At 50.6% G+C, this 17,034-nt stretch overlaps 6 protein-coding genes across 6 annotated transcripts; 3 read left to right on the plus strand and 3 right to left on the minus strand.

The window, feature by feature from the left end:
• Positions 1–326: 326 nt before the first annotated feature.
• Positions 327–1,371, minus strand: TRUGW13939_01487 (uncharacterized protein; the record flags this gene model as incomplete). Its single annotated transcript, XM_035484687.1, has 3 exons — positions 327–875; positions 932–1,161; positions 1,218–1,371. 3 exons carry the CDS (start codon positions 1,369–1,371, stop codon positions 327–329), a joined length of 933 nt encoding a protein of 310 aa, XP_035340580.1.
• Positions 1,372–1,626: 255 nt separating this feature from the next.
• TRUGW13939_01488 (uncharacterized protein) lies at positions 1,627–6,221 on the plus strand (the record flags this gene model as incomplete). Its single annotated transcript, XM_035484688.1, has 4 exons — positions 1,627–5,100; positions 5,156–5,908; positions 5,968–6,045; positions 6,096–6,221. The coding sequence occupies 4 exons, from the start codon at positions 1,627–1,629 to the stop codon at positions 6,219–6,221; spliced, it is 4,431 nt and encodes a 1,476-aa protein (XP_035340581.1).
• An 899-nt stretch (positions 6,222–7,120) lies between these two features.
• Positions 7,121–9,107, plus strand: TRUGW13939_01489 (uncharacterized protein; the record flags this gene model as incomplete). The annotated part of the gene is made up of 9 exons (XM_035484689.1): positions 7,121–7,198; positions 7,258–7,356; positions 7,411–7,582; positions 7,636–7,817; positions 7,869–8,156; positions 8,212–8,466; positions 8,526–8,672; positions 8,720–8,789; positions 8,842–9,107. The coding sequence occupies 9 exons, from the start codon at positions 7,121–7,123 to the stop codon at positions 9,105–9,107; spliced, it is 1,557 nt and encodes a 518-aa protein (XP_035340582.1).
• A 510-nt stretch (positions 9,108–9,617) lies between these two features.
• Positions 9,618–10,145, minus strand: TRUGW13939_01490 (uncharacterized protein; the record flags this gene model as incomplete). Its single annotated transcript, XM_035484690.1, has 4 exons — positions 9,618–9,702; positions 9,766–9,874; positions 9,931–10,045; positions 10,104–10,145. 4 exons carry the CDS (start codon positions 10,143–10,145, stop codon positions 9,618–9,620), a joined length of 351 nt encoding a protein of 116 aa, XP_035340583.1.
• Positions 10,146–10,427: 282 nt separating this feature from the next.
• On the plus strand, positions 10,428–12,461 carry TRUGW13939_01491 (uncharacterized protein; the record flags this gene model as incomplete). Its single annotated transcript, XM_035484691.1, has 1 exon — positions 10,428–12,461. One exon carries the CDS (start codon positions 10,428–10,430, stop codon positions 12,459–12,461), a length of 2,034 nt encoding a protein of 677 aa, XP_035340584.1.
• A 74-nt stretch (positions 12,462–12,535) lies between these two features.
• On the minus strand, positions 12,536–16,270 carry TRUGW13939_01492 (uncharacterized protein; the record flags this gene model as incomplete). The annotated part of the gene is made up of 12 exons (XM_035484692.1): positions 12,536–12,905; positions 12,958–13,050; positions 13,101–13,171; positions 13,216–13,304; positions 13,366–13,907; positions 13,954–14,044; positions 14,113–14,628; positions 14,681–14,801; positions 14,851–14,997; positions 15,047–15,168; positions 15,224–15,547; positions 15,832–16,270. 12 exons carry the CDS (start codon positions 16,268–16,270, stop codon positions 12,536–12,538), a joined length of 2,925 nt encoding a protein of 974 aa, XP_035340585.1.
• Between the last annotated feature and the right edge of the window lie 764 nt (positions 16,271–17,034).

The following is a 17,034-nucleotide window of genomic DNA, read 5'->3' on the forward strand; positions in this document are numbered from 1 at the left end:
ATCTCAGCCCTGGCAGTACGGAAATATCTATTTTCATTCAAATTAGTTGCCGAGGTGTTAAGCTCAATGCCGACCTAAGGTTATTAGTTGAGGTCCTATCGATTGATGGAAAGAATTTTCAAAACCATCCAATTTAATCAAATAAACAAAACACCGGTCTACAGTTATATATCATACGTTCTGAAATATGTGTACATATGTAGCATTGAATTGATCTGCAACATTTTTGAAATTCACCGGATACCTGAGCGCCTTTCCAAACACCATTGAGCCCATGCGAGTATTAACCAGAGACAAGGGAAAAAAAAAGTTTAATAATACACAGATCAAACAAGACCCTTCCTGTCTACGCTCTGGCGAAGATCATCCCAATTGATGCCGTCGATTTTAGGCCCACCTAACGATTCTACGCTGGCCGGCAGACCCTGCATTTTACCAGTGGCAAGTCGTCGCATCAGTACCGTGTCTTTAGCACTTGTAAGGGCCGCAGCTTTCCCACTCAGCAAGCAGGCCTCGAACCAAGATTCCTCCTGCTCCTCAAACGGGAGATTGACGAGTTCCATGGCACGAGTCCCCCTCGAAGGCCCGGCGGGAGTCTTGTGGACAAAGATGACGAGTTGTTCAAGAAATTGGCGGCGCAGATTATTGTCGTAATTTCGGGTAAAGTAAAATGCCTCCGTAATGTTTGCGCGGCAGAGGGTTTCAAAGTACGCTTGTTGCACCTTTTCAGAGGCGAGTGGCGGCGAGACAGTAAGGTAATATGCAATGGCCAAGGCGTCGTCATGCTTTGGCAGACTCTGCTGCGTTAAGACATAAAGGATTTCGTCGGGAAAGGTAGGGATGAGAGATGGCTCGGTGAGATACTCCAAAGCTCGCTGCGATTGTTTCATTAGTCGGTGGCCAAACACACATATCACTTGCAAGAACGTACCCGAAACTCGAGGCGGTCTAGGTGCCAGGTGCCGTCAATAAACAGCTGGTACTTATCTGGGAGAAAGCAGCCCCGTGTGAAATGCGATATGGCTTCATTGGATCCGCGACAATCTCGGAGGAGGTAATAGATCACCGCCTGCTTTTGGTGGTCGGGAAACGACGAGGAGAGAATCTGTTTGTAAAGGGCTCGAAGGTCGCGGTTTGTCTTTGGTGGATATAACTCCTGGACTACCCATTATTTAGCAAATAAGCCAAGTGAAAGTGCCCGGATCGTTGCTTCGAACCTGGTTTGACCCCCATCAGCTGGAGCAACCGATCAATGAACAATTGGTTTTGTAGTGATCGACGGTTCGCGACGATGCGGTCGAGCGTCTTCTTGTCGTGCGCATAATTTCGGTCAAAGTAGAAAACGGCGTCAAAGGACTCCCACGACGCCATTTTTTCGAGATCGGAAGACGTCTGTTTTTGTGTGTGTCTGTTGGCTCATTTGTTGTGGTGTTTCGTGACAATGCGAGATGATGCAAAGGCGGTGAACAGCTCCAGCCCGCCAGGCGCCGGCAGAAAAGAGCGCCTTTCCCCTTTGAGCCCATAATAAACAAAGCGCACCCAAAACAAAGCAAGCAGCACCACCGGGAACCGTCTTCTCGACATCATCGCAACAGCGCAAGCGCTCACACCCCCCCAACCACGACCATGGCTTCTATCGCGAGAGGCCGGCCATCGCGACGCTCAGCGGCTCGCAAGAGCCTGATTGTCGATGAAATTTCCGAAGAAGAAGATGCCGGCAATATCACACCCACGCCGTCCCACTCCAACGTCGGTGAAGACGACGAGGACGAAGAGGACAACACACCCGTCCCGAAGAAGGTGCTCCCGCGACGAGGAGGTCGCCGCAAAATTTCAGATGTCCCAGCCGTCCAGCCTCCAAAGCGCGCTGCTAGAGGCGGCCGGAGAGGCAGGTCGGCGAAGCCAGAACCGACCCCAGAACCGGAGCCAGAATCGGCACCAGAAACGGAAGTAGAGCAGGAACCGTCACAAATCGCCCAGACCGTGGAGGAGGAAGAGGAGGAAGAGGAGGAGCCCACGGTCTTGGCAGAACAGGAAGAGCCTGAATCGCCCTCTGAGAAGGTCCAGGCAGCTCAGAAGAGAAAGAGGGCAGCAAGTTCCCGTAAGAGCCGTGATTCAGCGACGCCTGCTGCAGAACTGTCCTCACTTCCTACTCCTTCTCCTTCAGCATCGCCCGAAGCATCCCCACGAACGCGCCGAGAATTCAACAGCCCCCTCACCGACATCACACACTCCGCTGTGAACAAGTCGTCTCCCGCGCCCAGCAAGTCCGAACATGATGACCAGAAGTCTCAGATTTCCATCATAAACCCGATGTCAACCAATCTGGAAAAGCCAATGGACATTGTCCTCAAATCGCGTACATTGGGAGTTCCCGTCGCCGAGGAGCCCACTGCCCCTCGCCAACGCATGGTAATTACGCATCTTGTCCTTACAAATTTTAAGAGTTACGCTGGCAGACAAATTGTCGGTCCCTTTCATGCATCCTTTTCTTCCGTCGTTGGCCCCAATGGATCCGGAAAATCCAACGTCATCGATTCGCTCCTGTTTGTGTTTGGTTTCCGTGCCAGCAAAATGCGGCAAGGCAAGATATCCGCCCTGATTCACAACTCTGCCCAATTCCCAAACTTGCCCTACTGTGAAGTCGAAGTTCATTTCCAAGAAGTTATGGATATGCCGGGAGACGTTCACAAGATTGTCCCAGAATCGCAGTTGGTCGTGACGCGACGAGCTTTCAAGAACAACTCCAGTAAATACTACATGAACAGCAAGGAGGCCAATTTCACAACAGTCACAACATTCCTAAAAGAACGCGGCATCGATTTGGACCACAAGCGATTCCTGATCTTGCAGGGTGAAGTCGAATCGATCGCGCAGATGAAGGCTAAGGCTGCCAATGATCATGAAGACGGACTCTTGGAGTATCTCGAGGACATTATCGGGACATCCAAATACAAGGCGCCAATTGACGAAGCGGCAACCGAGGTCGAAACGCTGAATGACGTTTGTGTGGAGAAAAACAACCGTGTCCAGCATGTCGAGAAAGAAAAGACTGGTCTGGAAGACAAGAAGAATAAAGCTCTCGCTTATATGCGTGATGAGAACGATCTGGCTGTCAAGCAGTCTGCTTTGTATCAAATCTACATGGCAGAATGCGAGAACAACACCAGGGTCACAGAAGAAGCCATTATGCAGATGCAAGAGTTGCTCAACATGGAACTCGAGAAGCACGAAGGCAACGAATCCGGGATTAAGGAACTTGAAAAAGTCTACAAGCGCACTGTAAAAGAATACGAGTCAATGGACAAAGCGACACAGGCGATGGTCAAGGAAATGGCCAAATACGACAAAGAGACTGTCAAGTTTGACGAGAAGAGGAAGTTCCTGGCTGGAAAACAAAAGAAGCTCGAAAAGACCTTGCAGACTAGCCGCTTGGCAGCCTCAGAGTGCAACAGTCTCGTTGAAAAACATGCGTATGATATCGAGAAAAAGTCCGCCGAGATTACGCAGCTCGAGGATGAGATGAAAGTTGAAGAAGAGGAACTCGCTTCGATTCGTGAAAGCCTCAAAGGCAAAACGGAAGGGCTTTCAGACCAAATCACAATAAAACAAAAGTCTCTCGAACCGTGGAACGCCAAAATCAACGATAAGCTTTCAGCCATTGCTGTAGCACAGAGTGAACTCGACATCCTCAACGAGAAGAGCAATGCTGGTGCCAAGGCCCTCGAGGAGGCCCAAGCTAGGATCGCTTCAATCGAAGAGAGCCTCGCCAGCAAGGAAGCAGATCTCGAGGAAAAACGCCAAGACAAGACTGAACTTGAGGCTGAAGTCGAATCCCTCAAAGGGGAATACAAGAAACTGTCCCAGAAAGAGCCCGAATTTCGCTCGCACGTTTCCAATGCTCGACAAAAAGCAGAGGAGGCTCGCGCTAGCCTTGCTAGCACACAGAACCGTGGCAGTGTACTTTCCGGTCTAATGCGACTCAAGGAATCCGGTCGTATTGATGGGTTCCATGGCAGACTGGGAAACCTTGCAACAATCGACGAGAAATACGACGTGGCCATATCCACTGCCTGTCCTGCTCTTGAGAACATGGTGGTCGATACTGTAGAAGTCGGTCAACAATGCATTGATTACCTGCGAAAGAACAATCTTGGTCGCTCAAACTTTATCCTTCTCGACCGTCTTCCGAAGCGAGACACGTCTTCTATCTACACCCCTGAAAGTGTCCCACGACTCTTTGACTTGATCAAGCCAAAGGAGCCCCGATTCGCTGCTGCCTTTTACAGCGTGTTGCAAAACACGTTGGTTGCCAACGACCTACAACAAGCGAACCGAATTGCATATGGTGCTCGACGGTGGAGAGTCGTCACACTTGACGGACAACTTATCGACATGTCTGGTACTATGAGCGGTGGAGGAACCCGTGTTGCAAAGGGCGGCATGTCTTCCAAACAAGTGGCCGAGACGTCCAAAGAGCAAGTGGACAAACTCGAGCACGACCGCGATGATATGGAGAAGAAGCTTAAAGCATTCCAGGAAAAGCAACGTCAACTCGAGTCTTCTATCCGACAAAAGTCTGATGAAATCCCTCGACTTGAAACTCAGATTCAGAAGATTGGAATTGAGATCGAGAGTGGCAAGCGCAGTCTTGCGGATGGCCAGCGCCGTGTCAAAGAGTTGAGTGTTGAGCATAAGCCATCCAAGTCTGATGAGAGTCGTGTACAAGCCCTGGAGGAGCAGAAGGCCTCTTTGCAAGACGAAGTTGATAACTTCCGCGGCGATATGGCTGGTATCGAGGAAGAGATCCAAGAGCTGCAGGCCAAGATTATGCAAGTGGGCGGTGTACGCCTGAGGAGCCAGAAAGCCAAGGTCGACGGCCTGAAGGAACAGATCAATCTTCTTTCGGAGGAAATTTCTAATGCAGAGATTGCAAAGTCGAAGAACGAAAAGCTGATTAAGAAACATGAAAAGGCGCGGCTGGAGGCAGAGAAGGAAAGCGAGCAACTGGATACGGAAATGGAGAAACTTGACGAAGACGTCAAGAACCAGGCAGATGACGCTTCAGGGTCCAGACAGAAAGCAGAGGAGGCTCAAGAGGTCAGTGCCTGCAAACTACCTATAACCTTTGAAGACAATTACTGACAGTATTTAGGCGCTTGAGACGAAACGTGGCGAGCTGAAAACATTAAAACAGGATCTCGACGAGAAGACTGCTGAGCTAAACGAGACCCGAGCTCAGGAGATCGAGATGCGCAATAAACTGGACGAGAATCAAAAGATCCTGGCCGAAAACTATAAACGCAGCCGGTATTGGGAAGAGAAACTGAGTAAACTGACGCTACAGAATGTAAGTGACCTGGGAGACGAACAGGAAGTTCCCGAGTTACAAACATTCACTGCGGATGAACTCGAGGACATGAACAAGGAATCTCTCAAAGCAGTCATTGCAGCACTCGAGGAGAAGACGCAGAATGCGTCTGTCGATCTCTCGGTGGTTGAAGAGTATCGTCGCCGAGTGGCCGAGTACGAGTCTCGATCAGCAGACCTCAACGAGGCACTCGCTGGACGTGATGCCGCCAAGGCACGTTTGGATAGTCTTCGATCGTCTCGTCTGACGGGCTTCATGGAAGGCTTCAGCACCATTTCCCTTCGCCTGAAGGAGATGTACCAGATGATCACCATGGGCGGAAACGCTGAATTGGAACTTGTCGACTCTCTCGATCCGTTTTCGGAAGGCATTCTGTTCTCCGTCATGCCCCCGAAGAAGAGCTGGAAGAACATTAGCAATTTATCTGGTGGTGAAAAGACGCTGTCTAGTCTGGCTCTGGTGTTTGCCCTCCACCATTACAAGCCCACACCTCTTTATGTGATGGACGAAATCGACGCTGCTCTTGATTTCCGAAATGTAAGTCAAAATCCATTGACAATTGGCTTTTCCCCGGAAATTATACTAATTAAAAATAGGTCTCGATCGTTGCGGCATACATTAAAGAGAGGACCAAGAATGCCCAGTTTATTGTCATTTCCCTCCGCAACAACATGGTAAGTATATCAATTGACTACGCATAATGCCTGTCTAACACTTGTCACAGTTTGAACTTGCTTCTCGCCTTGTGGGTGTATACAAAGTCAACCATATGACCAAGAGTGTAGCGGTGGAGAATCTTCCTTACATCACCGGGCGGTCGACAACGACAGTCCCTATGACGCAGTCATGATGAGAACGAAACTTTTTTTCAACCTTTGCATATATATATTATTGAATGAAGTCTATGATTCTGTGTTTACAAACCGCAGGGTGGTTTATCACGACGGACTGCCTCGTTTTGAGTTTTGGCGGGCCTGGCTGTGATGTTGATATTGAGGCATTCTTGAACGTGGCTGGAGTTTTGGGGTTTGATCAACTGGTTGTTTGGTGCAATAGATACAAACTTTTATTCTGAATATTATTCATTCATTTACTCATTGTTTAACCATGTGAAACCGGCACCGACTCGCGCCGTGTCCGGGCTCGGACCTTATCCCAATTCTCAAGACTCAGCTTGAATGAGCATTGACCGTAACTTGAACCCAACTAGAGTCCTCGATATGATTGCTAGACACTCCTTTGAGATCTCCTGACCCCGGCAACAGGCCTGTTTGCTTGAGTCATTATTTTACGCGAGCAGCTGTACAACCCTGCCAATGGAGACAGTATAGGAGGACATACGTCACACACCGCGGGCCATATACCGAGCGCGCTTTGGAAACAAAGCTCCCAGTTTCTCGGTCGAGAGAGTTAGCAGGCATTGGCGCAGTAATTTGCACGCGATCCGGACGGAACATGGCCCGTATAGCGGATCCCCATTCCTTGGTCTCGTGCATCGGAGATATGGCCGAGTCAACGGGATCGGCTCGTTGGATGACTCGAAATGCGCCATCCCCGTGGGGATTCCTAGCACTACTGTTTCTCTTGGGTTTTGGGGTAGTTTTTGCGGGGGTCTCCACTGTTACGCGCCGGGGAGAGTAGTCGACTTCTGTGATGCCATGCGAACAATAAATAGGCGCTGGTGACCCAGTTTTTTGGACATGCCAGCTTCACTGACTGTGAGCATATTATCTTTCTTTGACAGTCACGATGTTAGAAGGTTATTCTTTGGAGATTGCCTTGACCGCTGCCAACTCGGCAGCGCAGGCGTGGTATGGCTATGATCAGGTATGTATACACCTTTCGAGATGATAGTAATTGTATAGGGACTCGGCTTACTGTTATAGGGTGTTGTCAGCGGTGTCTTGATCAGCCCGGATTTCATCGACACTTTTCCTCAGACAAAAGTCTCCAATATACAGGGTATAACTGCGAGTTGCTTTTCTGTGAGTTGGTCGCCTTGATTTCGCCAAAATTGCATGCTGACTGGTTGTCCCCAGCTAGGAAACTTGGCTGGCTGCCTGGCAGCAGCTACTTGGGGTAACAGACTTGGTCGGAAGAACACATTGAGGGTTGGGGCCGTGATAAGTTGCATTGGAGCTATCTTGCAGTTCGCAGCAACAGCTTTTCCTCAACTGATTGTTGGCCGTGTTATCAATGGAGTTGGAAATGGTGAGTCGGAAATGCCTGGAACTGATGCATGGGTTCTGACCTTTTATGTCTAGGAATGACTAGTTCAACCTGCGGAATCTACCAAGCTGAATCGTGCCGTGGACATAGGCGAGGAAAACTGTCTGTCATTGTGGTTCTGCACAATGTGGTATTTTACTGTGCTGCAACTTGGCTCACTCTTGCATGCTCGTTTGCAAGCGGAGGATGGCAGTGGAGGCTTCCGCTATCCCTGCAGGTGCATTTTCATTCTCTGAAAATTCAAGGCAAAAAGGCTGACAATTAATAGATTGTGCCTTGCATGGTGATGGTCTCCATATTACCTTTCATCCCGGAGAGTCCGCGGTGGCTTCTCATGCACGACAAACTAGAAGAAGGCACCGACTCGTTGCGACGATACCTTGGAAAGGGGCTATCTTCAGACGATCCCACTGTCCAAAAGGAACTGGCTTCCATTCTCGGCGCAATTCGGACTGAAAGGGAGTCACGCATCTCTTTCCGAGAAGTCATTACCAACAACGACCGCTCTGGACATTTAAAACGACTGCTACTAGGATGCGGAGGGCAATTTATGCAGGTTAGTTGGGTAGCTCTAAGAAGAAAGGAAAAAAAGTTATTCTGACAGTGAATAGCAATTCGGCGGAATAAATGCACTCAATTACTACTTTCCAACTATATTGACAGATAATATTGGACAAACGGAACTGATGGCTCGGATTTTGACAGGCTGTAACGCAACTTCGTACATGATCTCGTCGGGCATGTGTTTTTGGATGATTGAACGGTTTGGTCGACGCTCCTTGATGCTCAGCGGTCTTACTATGCAGTGCTTTGCATACTTGATGGTGGCGATATCGGTGGCCTTTCTTGCGCATGCACCTCTCCAGGTACGCCCATAAAACATTTGTATAAAACAGACAAAAAATTCTAACGTGTGAATTAATAGTGGGGTGCAGTCGCTATTACTTTCCTCTTCTTCTATTACGCCGTCTTTGGCTGCACGTGGGGCATGGTGCCCTGGGTGTACCAGGCTGAGATCAACTCGCTAGCGATGCGTACAGAAGGAGCTGCAGCAGCGACGGCGACAAACTGGGTATGTTCTTTTGGCTTACTACGGAGATATCTGCTAATATTTTTCAGTTGTTTGGCTTTGTCTGCACTCAGTTCACGCCGACTGGCATCCAAAACATCGGTTATCGGTTCTACATCAGTACGTTGAGATATTTTGCTACTTGAATATTCACTTCTAATGCTATATATAGTCTTTGCCTGTTTCAATCTTGTATTCATCGCTGTGGTCTACTTCCTCTATCCAGAGACTGCCAATCGAACACTCGAGGATTTGGATGCCTATTTCGACCGCGACTCTGGCCACAAGACGATTATTCCATTTGGCGACAAGAGTTCCAAGTCGACTGCGCGGCCATTGGAGGCTATCGAGGCTGAAGCCCGCCGGGTTGCTGCGAGTGGCAAGCAGATTGATGCGAACAAGGTCTCTGCTACTCATGTCGAGGATGTCGAGGCATAATTGAGGGATGTACGGGTTAGCATAGAGTATACTTGCTAGATCTAAGAATCGTTTAGTCAATACAATGCATTTCTCCGTGAAAATCCTCTTGTCATCATCAATAATACCAATAATTATCGGGTTTTGTGTTAAGTCTCATCTCATCGGAATAGTGCCGGACGGGCCTTGTTCGCCCGCGTCAAGCTCGGTGCCGAGCCCGAGCTGAGGTGAGCCGGCTAGACGAGGTACAATGGATCTGATCTGGCTCAAGCAAGACTACGCAGGTGGCTTTGCAATTTTGGACTCGTCCACAGGCGAGTCATGAGCAGAGTGCCAAGTTAGGACTAATAGTCCATGGCTAATGCCCTACACGGAGCAAATATTGTCTTGTCTTTCCCATTTTTATTCATTTTGACTATTCTCGTTGAATATATACCGGACCCTCGTCGTAACCGATCATGAACATACTCATAAACGCGCTCGTACTGCTCGTAGTCAAACCCAACGACCGCCAAAAACAATGCAGCCCGTTTAAGCAGCAATGGTAACCTCGACCTCGACACCAGCCTCGATGTTGATAATGATCTGCTTGACGGTCTCGGTGGGGGCGTGGAGACTTTTTTTTTTATTCATTAGTACACAATGACCGAAATAAAACGACGGAAAAAGGAAGACTCACTCGATGAGACGCTTGTGGATGCGCATCTCGTACTTGTCCCAGGTCTTGGAACCCTCTCCGTTGGGGGTCTTACGGGTGGAGATCTGCAGGGTCTTGGTGGGAAGACGGACTGTTATACACCTAATCAGCTTGTCGTTCGTAGGACACAAAAATGTGTGAACTAACCTGGTCCCTTCACGGTGAGAGACTTCGTCTTGGCGCGATCAATGAGCTCCTGGCAGACCTTCTCGAGCGAGGCGACCTTGCGCGAGGTGAGGGTGATGCGGATCTTGTGGACCTTCTGCTTGGAATTAGTATGCATGAATGAATTGGACGAGTCGAATATCGTGAAGACGTACCGGTCCCTCACCGAAATCCTTCTCTGGCTTCTGGAAAGACATTTTGAGTAGAATGCGACTGCAATCAAGACCTGATCACGGCGTGTGGTGTGCAAAGTGCTATTTTATTTTCGCAAGTCTTGGCGGCTCGGTTATATTGCGCTAGTCCGGATACGGCAATGACTAAGCACTGCGACATATCCATCCCTCTCAACCAATAATGAATGACCGTTGACCATCACTAAGAATTACTCATTTGTCGTCTTTCATGACCATGCACAGGTATATAACCTACCTGTTGCACCTCGCTCTACTGTCAAGCCCCACGACAACAACAACAGCTCCATGGACCTGCCCCTCCTAGTCCCCGTCCCCCCGCCGCCAGTGCGGGCGGCCATCCCCAATGAAGCATGGGGAGCTATACTGGATGCATGGATCCTGCTCACCGAGCTGCGCCTGCACACAGCGAGTCAAACTCAAGAAGAATTCGAGAAATGCGCGAGCGCGCACAGCTTCAGCCTGCCGTTTCTGGCGTCATACTTTGCCGCGCATGGTGATGCCAGGGTGCATGGCGGTGCGCACGACAGCCGGAAAACGAAGCGGTTGCGCAAGTCCGTGTTTGGCCTGGCGAGGCGGTACTATCTCGACACGAGCAGCAGTGCTGGAGAGGGCGGGTTGTTGGATTGGAGGCTGCTGGGTGATTTCAGCGAGTGCTATCATTCGCACGCGGCGGCGCTGAGGGAGCTGTTGTCTGAAGTGTGGAATCGATATAGTGCGCAGATCACGGCCAGTCTGCAAAAGGGCAAAAGCGAGATTATGCAGCAGCTGCAGAAGAAGACAGCTGAAGAGATTATAACTGATATCCGAAGACTCACCATCTTGGCCGCGACGCTCCCCCAGGTCGGCCATGTGCTGATGACCGGATCTGACTATCTGGACGCGCTTTACGACGCTTACAAGCCAGCTAGTAGCAGTGCCGCCTTGAAAAGCGCTCTAGCTGCCAATGCCTATGTAGGGCTGACGTCACTGCTCAAAGCAGTCAAACCGAACCTGTCGCTTTTACTCGACCATCTGTTTACCCTCAAGGTTGCCGCGGGGGTAGGCAGCGCTACAAAGGACAGTAAAAAACCCGGACTTCTTTCGGACTTGGTGTGCAGTACGGACATGCTGATTCGAATTGAGCGCTATCTCGTCTCTGCGCCGCAGAAACGCGGCCAGGACCTGGTCAGCTCTTTGCGAACGTATCAGCAAGAGATGAAACAGTTCCACCACCGGCACCAACGGCACAAGAAGAGAACAGACAAGGGGAAGGCTGCTGTAGATGTGCATGCACACAAACTCTCTTTAATTACGCAAATACAAGACCTTTTCCCGGACTTCGGCGCTGGATATGTACTTCGACTACTGGACTTTTACAACGACAGCGTCGAGACGATAATGGGACATTTGCTCGAAGACTCAATGTCTACAGAGCTCAAATCTCTGGACACGTCTGAGCCTTTGCCAGAAACACCCATCGCACATGACGTGCTAGAACCGCATAACCACACACCCGACCTGACTGAACAGCCGGTATTCACACGCAACATCGACTTGAAAGAAAACGACCCCCTCATACAAGCCGCACTCTCCTCCTCCTCCGACACTGGTCAAAACAAGAAACTTCACTTTGGCCGCGCCACCAGCGAAACCACCGCCGACGCGCTCCTCGCCGACCGCAGTCAGCACGCTACCAACAAAGCCGCCATCCTGTCTGCTCTCGCCACATTTGACTCTGACGACGACGAGCGCGACGATACCTACGACGTGGCCGACGTGGGCGGCACGGTGGATGCTCCCGACACAGAAGAAAAGCAGCGTGGCCGCTCCGCCGAGGAAACAGATACCGTGCTGTATCGCGCCTGGAAAGCCACGCCCGCGCTGTTTGCGCGTGATTCGAACACGCGTCGGTCTCAGCCGCGTGCGGCGCTGAAGCGCGAGATGGGTATGACGGATGAGGCGATTGAGGGGTGGGCGGTGATGCTGCAGCGCGATGCGAAGAAGGAGGCTCGTTTGGAGTCGAAAATTGCTCTTGGAGCGGGCGTAGCAGCAGGAGCAGGAGGAGCAGCGGCGGCGGCAGCGGCAGGGCAGCCGGGTCTTGCGTCGACAGCGTATCGAAAGCCCAGGGAGGATATTGGCAGTGATGAGGAGGATGCTAGTGATGGTGACCGGGCTACTGGAAGTGCACGAGGCAGAGGCAGAGGGAGAGGACGAGGTGGTGGTGGTGATGGTTTAGGTCGTGGAGGTCGAGGACGTGGAGGAGGACGAGGCCGAGGCGCGAATCATCGCCGGCGCGATCAGCACGCAAAAAAGATGGCGCGGGCAATGCCTGCTTCATAACTACTATACTAGACGATAAATAAATGATAACGAATACACGAGTAGACGATTAATTACTCTCCATACTAGTTTGTCTACACAGTAAAATGGCCCGGCGAGGGCGGCACATCGCCAGATTCCCAGTTCTTCATCCCCTCGCCCAGCTCAAATTCGATACTACCGCCGTTGACAAACACGTCCTCGTGCTCAAACCAGTTCTTGTTCCATTTTTTGCCATTCACCTTGAGACTCTGCACGTAGAAGCCCTGGTCGAGTCCGGACGCGGTGATGTGCAGGGTTTTGTTAAAGTTGACTGTCATATTGATTTCGGGAAAAGAAGGCGAACCGACGAGGTAGACTGGCTGCGTGACGACGGGGTACAGGCCTATCAGCTGCCAGAGCAGCCATGAGTTCATGGCTCCGGCGTCGCTATTGCCGGGGACACCGTATGCGGCGTCTTTGAAGCTGGGGACTGTTAGATAGATCTGTAGATGTAGACAACTGACGACGGGCTTACTATGTAGTGCTGAGGTTGCGTGTCTGCTGCACCGACTTGGCCTGCTTGTTGATGTAGTGGTACAGATAGGGGGTCATGAAATCAGGTTCGTTTCTATTTCACAATTAGCAGCTGTCATATAATTCAGAACAGACTGGACGCACCCAATGTTCATCAGTGTCGTTATGCCGGCGCCGTTGGCTCCGAGGTTCTGCTTGGCAAGACCAGGCACAAACTAAACAGTTAGCTAATTTCAGAAAGAGAGAGACAAAGAAATACCATAGTGTCTAGTCTGGACTCAAAGGTCGAGTTTCCGCCCATAAACTCGATCAACGTTTTCATGTCATGAGGGATGACAAAGGAATACTCTGCAGTCGAATAAACATCAATACGAATATCAATAGCAAAAAATATGGAGGGGGAGCCCACCCCATGGAATCCCTTCATACGTAATGGCACTCCATTCGCAATTACCGCAATATAACGGGTCATAGCCAGTGTAATTGAAGGTGCCATTCGAAAACTTTGGTGCCAGGAACCCCGTAAAATTCAAACTGCTAACGTCGTGATCCCATATATGCTGCCACCCAGCAGACCTATTCAGATACTTTAGCTGATCTTCGGGCTTCACACCTGCGGCAACCTGGCTCAGCGCGAAATCATTCAGACTGTACTCGACTGTGCGCGAGAGAGAGCGCGAGTTGCGGTCGACGGAGATGTAGCCGAGCTCGAGCCAGTCGCCGAGGGCGCCGCGGCCCTCCTTTGTGCTGCCTGTCAGGTCGGTTGGGTCAAAGGTGTTGTATGGGATGACTTCGGCGTCCTTGACCATAGCTGCGTACGCCTCGGACCAGTCTATATCACCGCGCAGGCCTTTAACGTAGGCGTCGGCAAGCACATTGTCGGCATCGGAGCCTCCCTGTGTCAGTCCGTTCCAGTTGCCTGATCGTCCGTCGGGCATGAAGCCTTCGTGTCTGATAAAGTTAGCTAAAGAAGGGTAAAAGGAGTAGCAGATCTCACGTGTAAATGTCGACGACGCCACGGATCATGGACTCGTAGTATTTCGGCTGGATGATGTGGTACAAGCTCACAGTGCAGCGAAAAATATCCCCTATAGGTCAAAGTCAGACGGAGAGGCATAGTTCATGACACAAAAAAAAAAAAAAAAAAAAAACTTACACATGGTGTAGAAGTCGTCCCACGACGGCACCGATGAATCCCACAGAGGGTTCTCGCCCGTCCTGTCCGACGGCATGAGATGCGTAAAGTATAACGAGCTGTACAAGAGTCGCACGTTGGTCATGTTGGTCGAGTCGTCAACGGGCACCCGAATCTTGCTGAAGACGTCCTGGTTCCATTCCTTGACTGCGTCAGAGACGGTGTCGTTGACCTTCCACGAGGGAATCTCCGAGGCAATGTAGGCCTTTGCCTTGGCGGTCGAGATAAACGAGATTCCGATGCGAGACGAAATCTCATCCAGCGCGTCGCTGTCCCAGCTGAACAGAGCACCAACACGGTCATTCATAGGGCCTGACGATGCCTTGGTTGTTTGATTGCCATAGATAGGCTGGGGAATGTCGCCGTTGGCCTGGACATGGTACCGGGGGATCGGATCTGTGTTTGCACCGGAGAACACCTGGGCAGATTTGGCGTCTGTGGAGAATTCGCCGTAAAAGTAAATGGTAAACGGGGCACCTAGTCAATTGTCAGTGTATATCCAGTTACAGGTCATTATCGTTAGACTAACCATTATTGAATCCGCCAATGTAGGTGCCATAGCCCTGGTACGATTTGCCATCGTCGTTGATCTCGATCTCGCCGCCAACGTAGAACTGCGAGCTGGGGTTTCCTGGAGAGCCGGGGAGGTACTACCGGAGTTAGCCCGGGCAAATTGTATAGGAGAAGGCCATCTCGTACATGAGAAACATCGACGAGGACGTATTTCTCGCCGCTGGGGAACGAGTATGTGATGATACCGGCGTGTCTCGAGGCCGACAGCTCTGCCACGACGCCGCTTTGCAGGGTCGTCTTGAAATATCCGACCGTGGCCGTGTCATTGCCAACCTTGAGCCGTCAGTCTGTCTGCCAGTACACAAGAAAAAAGAGATCATACCCTCGGCTGGGCATAAGTGCTGTTGTCGAGGATGTTCACAGGGGCATCGATCGAGGTCAGTGGCATCTGGGGGACGACGCCGTACTTGGGCTCGCCGCCAGTGCCACTCTCGTGCATCATGGCTACATACTCTATTAGCATTTCCTGAATCTGATACAAGGAGGGGGAGAACGTTACTGAAGGCAGTGACATTGCCGTCTGGCGTCCAGCCGCCATTGAGCACGGCGAGATCCCAGTTGGCGGCGGTGCTGTCGAGGCCAAACTTGACGACGCCAAACGGACGCGCGCCGCCAACGAAGATATCGCCTCCGCCAAAGCCCTGACCAGGCGTTGGGCCTTCGGAGCCGATGAAGGCATTCACATACTGCGAGTAGTCTACTGCTGCTGCTGCTGCTGCTGAGGCAAGACTGCCCAGTGCGGTGAGGATCAGGGAGCGCATTTTGGCATGGGATGTCTCATGATGCCGGTGTAGCCGTGAGATGCAGCACAGATTATATATACCTGTGCAAGGTTACATTCCAGACGAGGCATTTGAACTGCAGCTGCCCCGCGTCTCCATGGTCGATTGGACACCAGCCAGGAACTAGTAAGAAGTTAGGAGCAAACTGTCGTGAAGCTATGAAATGCTACTAGTCATGTTGTGTGAGGGGAAAGCGGAGAGATCGACACGCGTCGGCGATTTCTACCCCGGAAACAACGAAGCACAGAAGAAAAAAAAAAAAGTTAATAATCAAGAGAGACGCTAGAGAAGTAACATTATTTCAATTCCACAAAATCCACAAAACAAACCCCCCCAGCCTTGCCCGTCTCATCAAACAATACGCCCTCCTCGTCCAGCAGCTTGCGCTTCTCGACCGAGTACTCGCCGCCGTTGTTCCACGCGCCCTTGTAGCCGCCCAGCGAGCGGTCGGTGGCCAGCACGCGGTGGCACGGCACGGCGGGCGCGAACGGGTTGTTTTTCATTGCGCTTCCAATGGCGCGTGGGCCTGAGGAGAGATGGCGAGCGAGTGCAGAGTATGTGGTCCAGCGGCCGCGGGGGACAGAGAGCAGTGTGCGGTAGACGCGCCGGCGAAAGGGAGACAGCGTGGGATGTGTGGCGATGCGAGAGAGCGGTTTGCGGAGGAGGTCTGTTTGTTGTTGCTGTTGTTGTTCGTGTTGTTGTTTTGGTGTTTTGGCTGGCTTGTGAGGAGAGGCCAGCTGTGTCGCTACCGCGGTCGATGCCATTGCGTAGGTGATGTTGTAACCTCGTTAGGAGATGTGATGAGGAATGGTCATGGTGAGTGTCCAAATGTTGAAGATAGACGGAGAAGGAGGAGAAAAGAAGTGAAGAGAAGTAGAAAAAGAGTCAAAAGTCATGCATTGCGTCCAAATTGGCCAATCACGGGCGGGCGATGATGTCATTCATCTACAAACACAAAAAATAAAGAAGACAAATTAAAGAAGACCACCAGGCCTTTGAGCTGTTTACAATTAATTCTTACTTGATTGAAATTCATCAGTAATTATGCAGCTATCGACTCGGAAATTGCAAACATATGTATGCGACTTCGTGTCACATCCGGCTTGCTTGTGTAGTACTCTTGCAGCTCATAATAAAAGCTAGAAGAGATCCTCTTGTAATGCGTATCTTTCGAGATAGATTGCCTTTATCATGACTGCTGTGCGCTAGGCCATCCATGTTATTGCCTTTTGGAGTTCGTATGCATGATACAAAGTTACATGGAAGTCTTCAATGTTTGTTTATAACTATGACACAAACAAACATCATTTTCTTTAATAATGCGGTCGGTCGTTTCAGCAATGGTACAAACACAACCACGGCAACTAGTGCTGCGATGGCGACCAATATATGCTTAATCCTAGATTGTACTATCAACTGGTATATCAATTGACCCCTACCAAAAGCCCCCCAGCCCTTTTTGTGAAACGGTAATATTCGGAGCCGAAATTCTACATGTAGTTTCCGTATGGTAGCTTTCCATTTTTGG

Source organism: Talaromyces rugulosus, chromosome I (assembly GCF_013368755.1).
Source record: "Talaromyces rugulosus chromosome I, complete sequence".
NCBI lineage: Eukaryota > Fungi > Ascomycota > Eurotiomycetes > Eurotiales > Trichocomaceae > Talaromyces > Talaromyces rugulosus.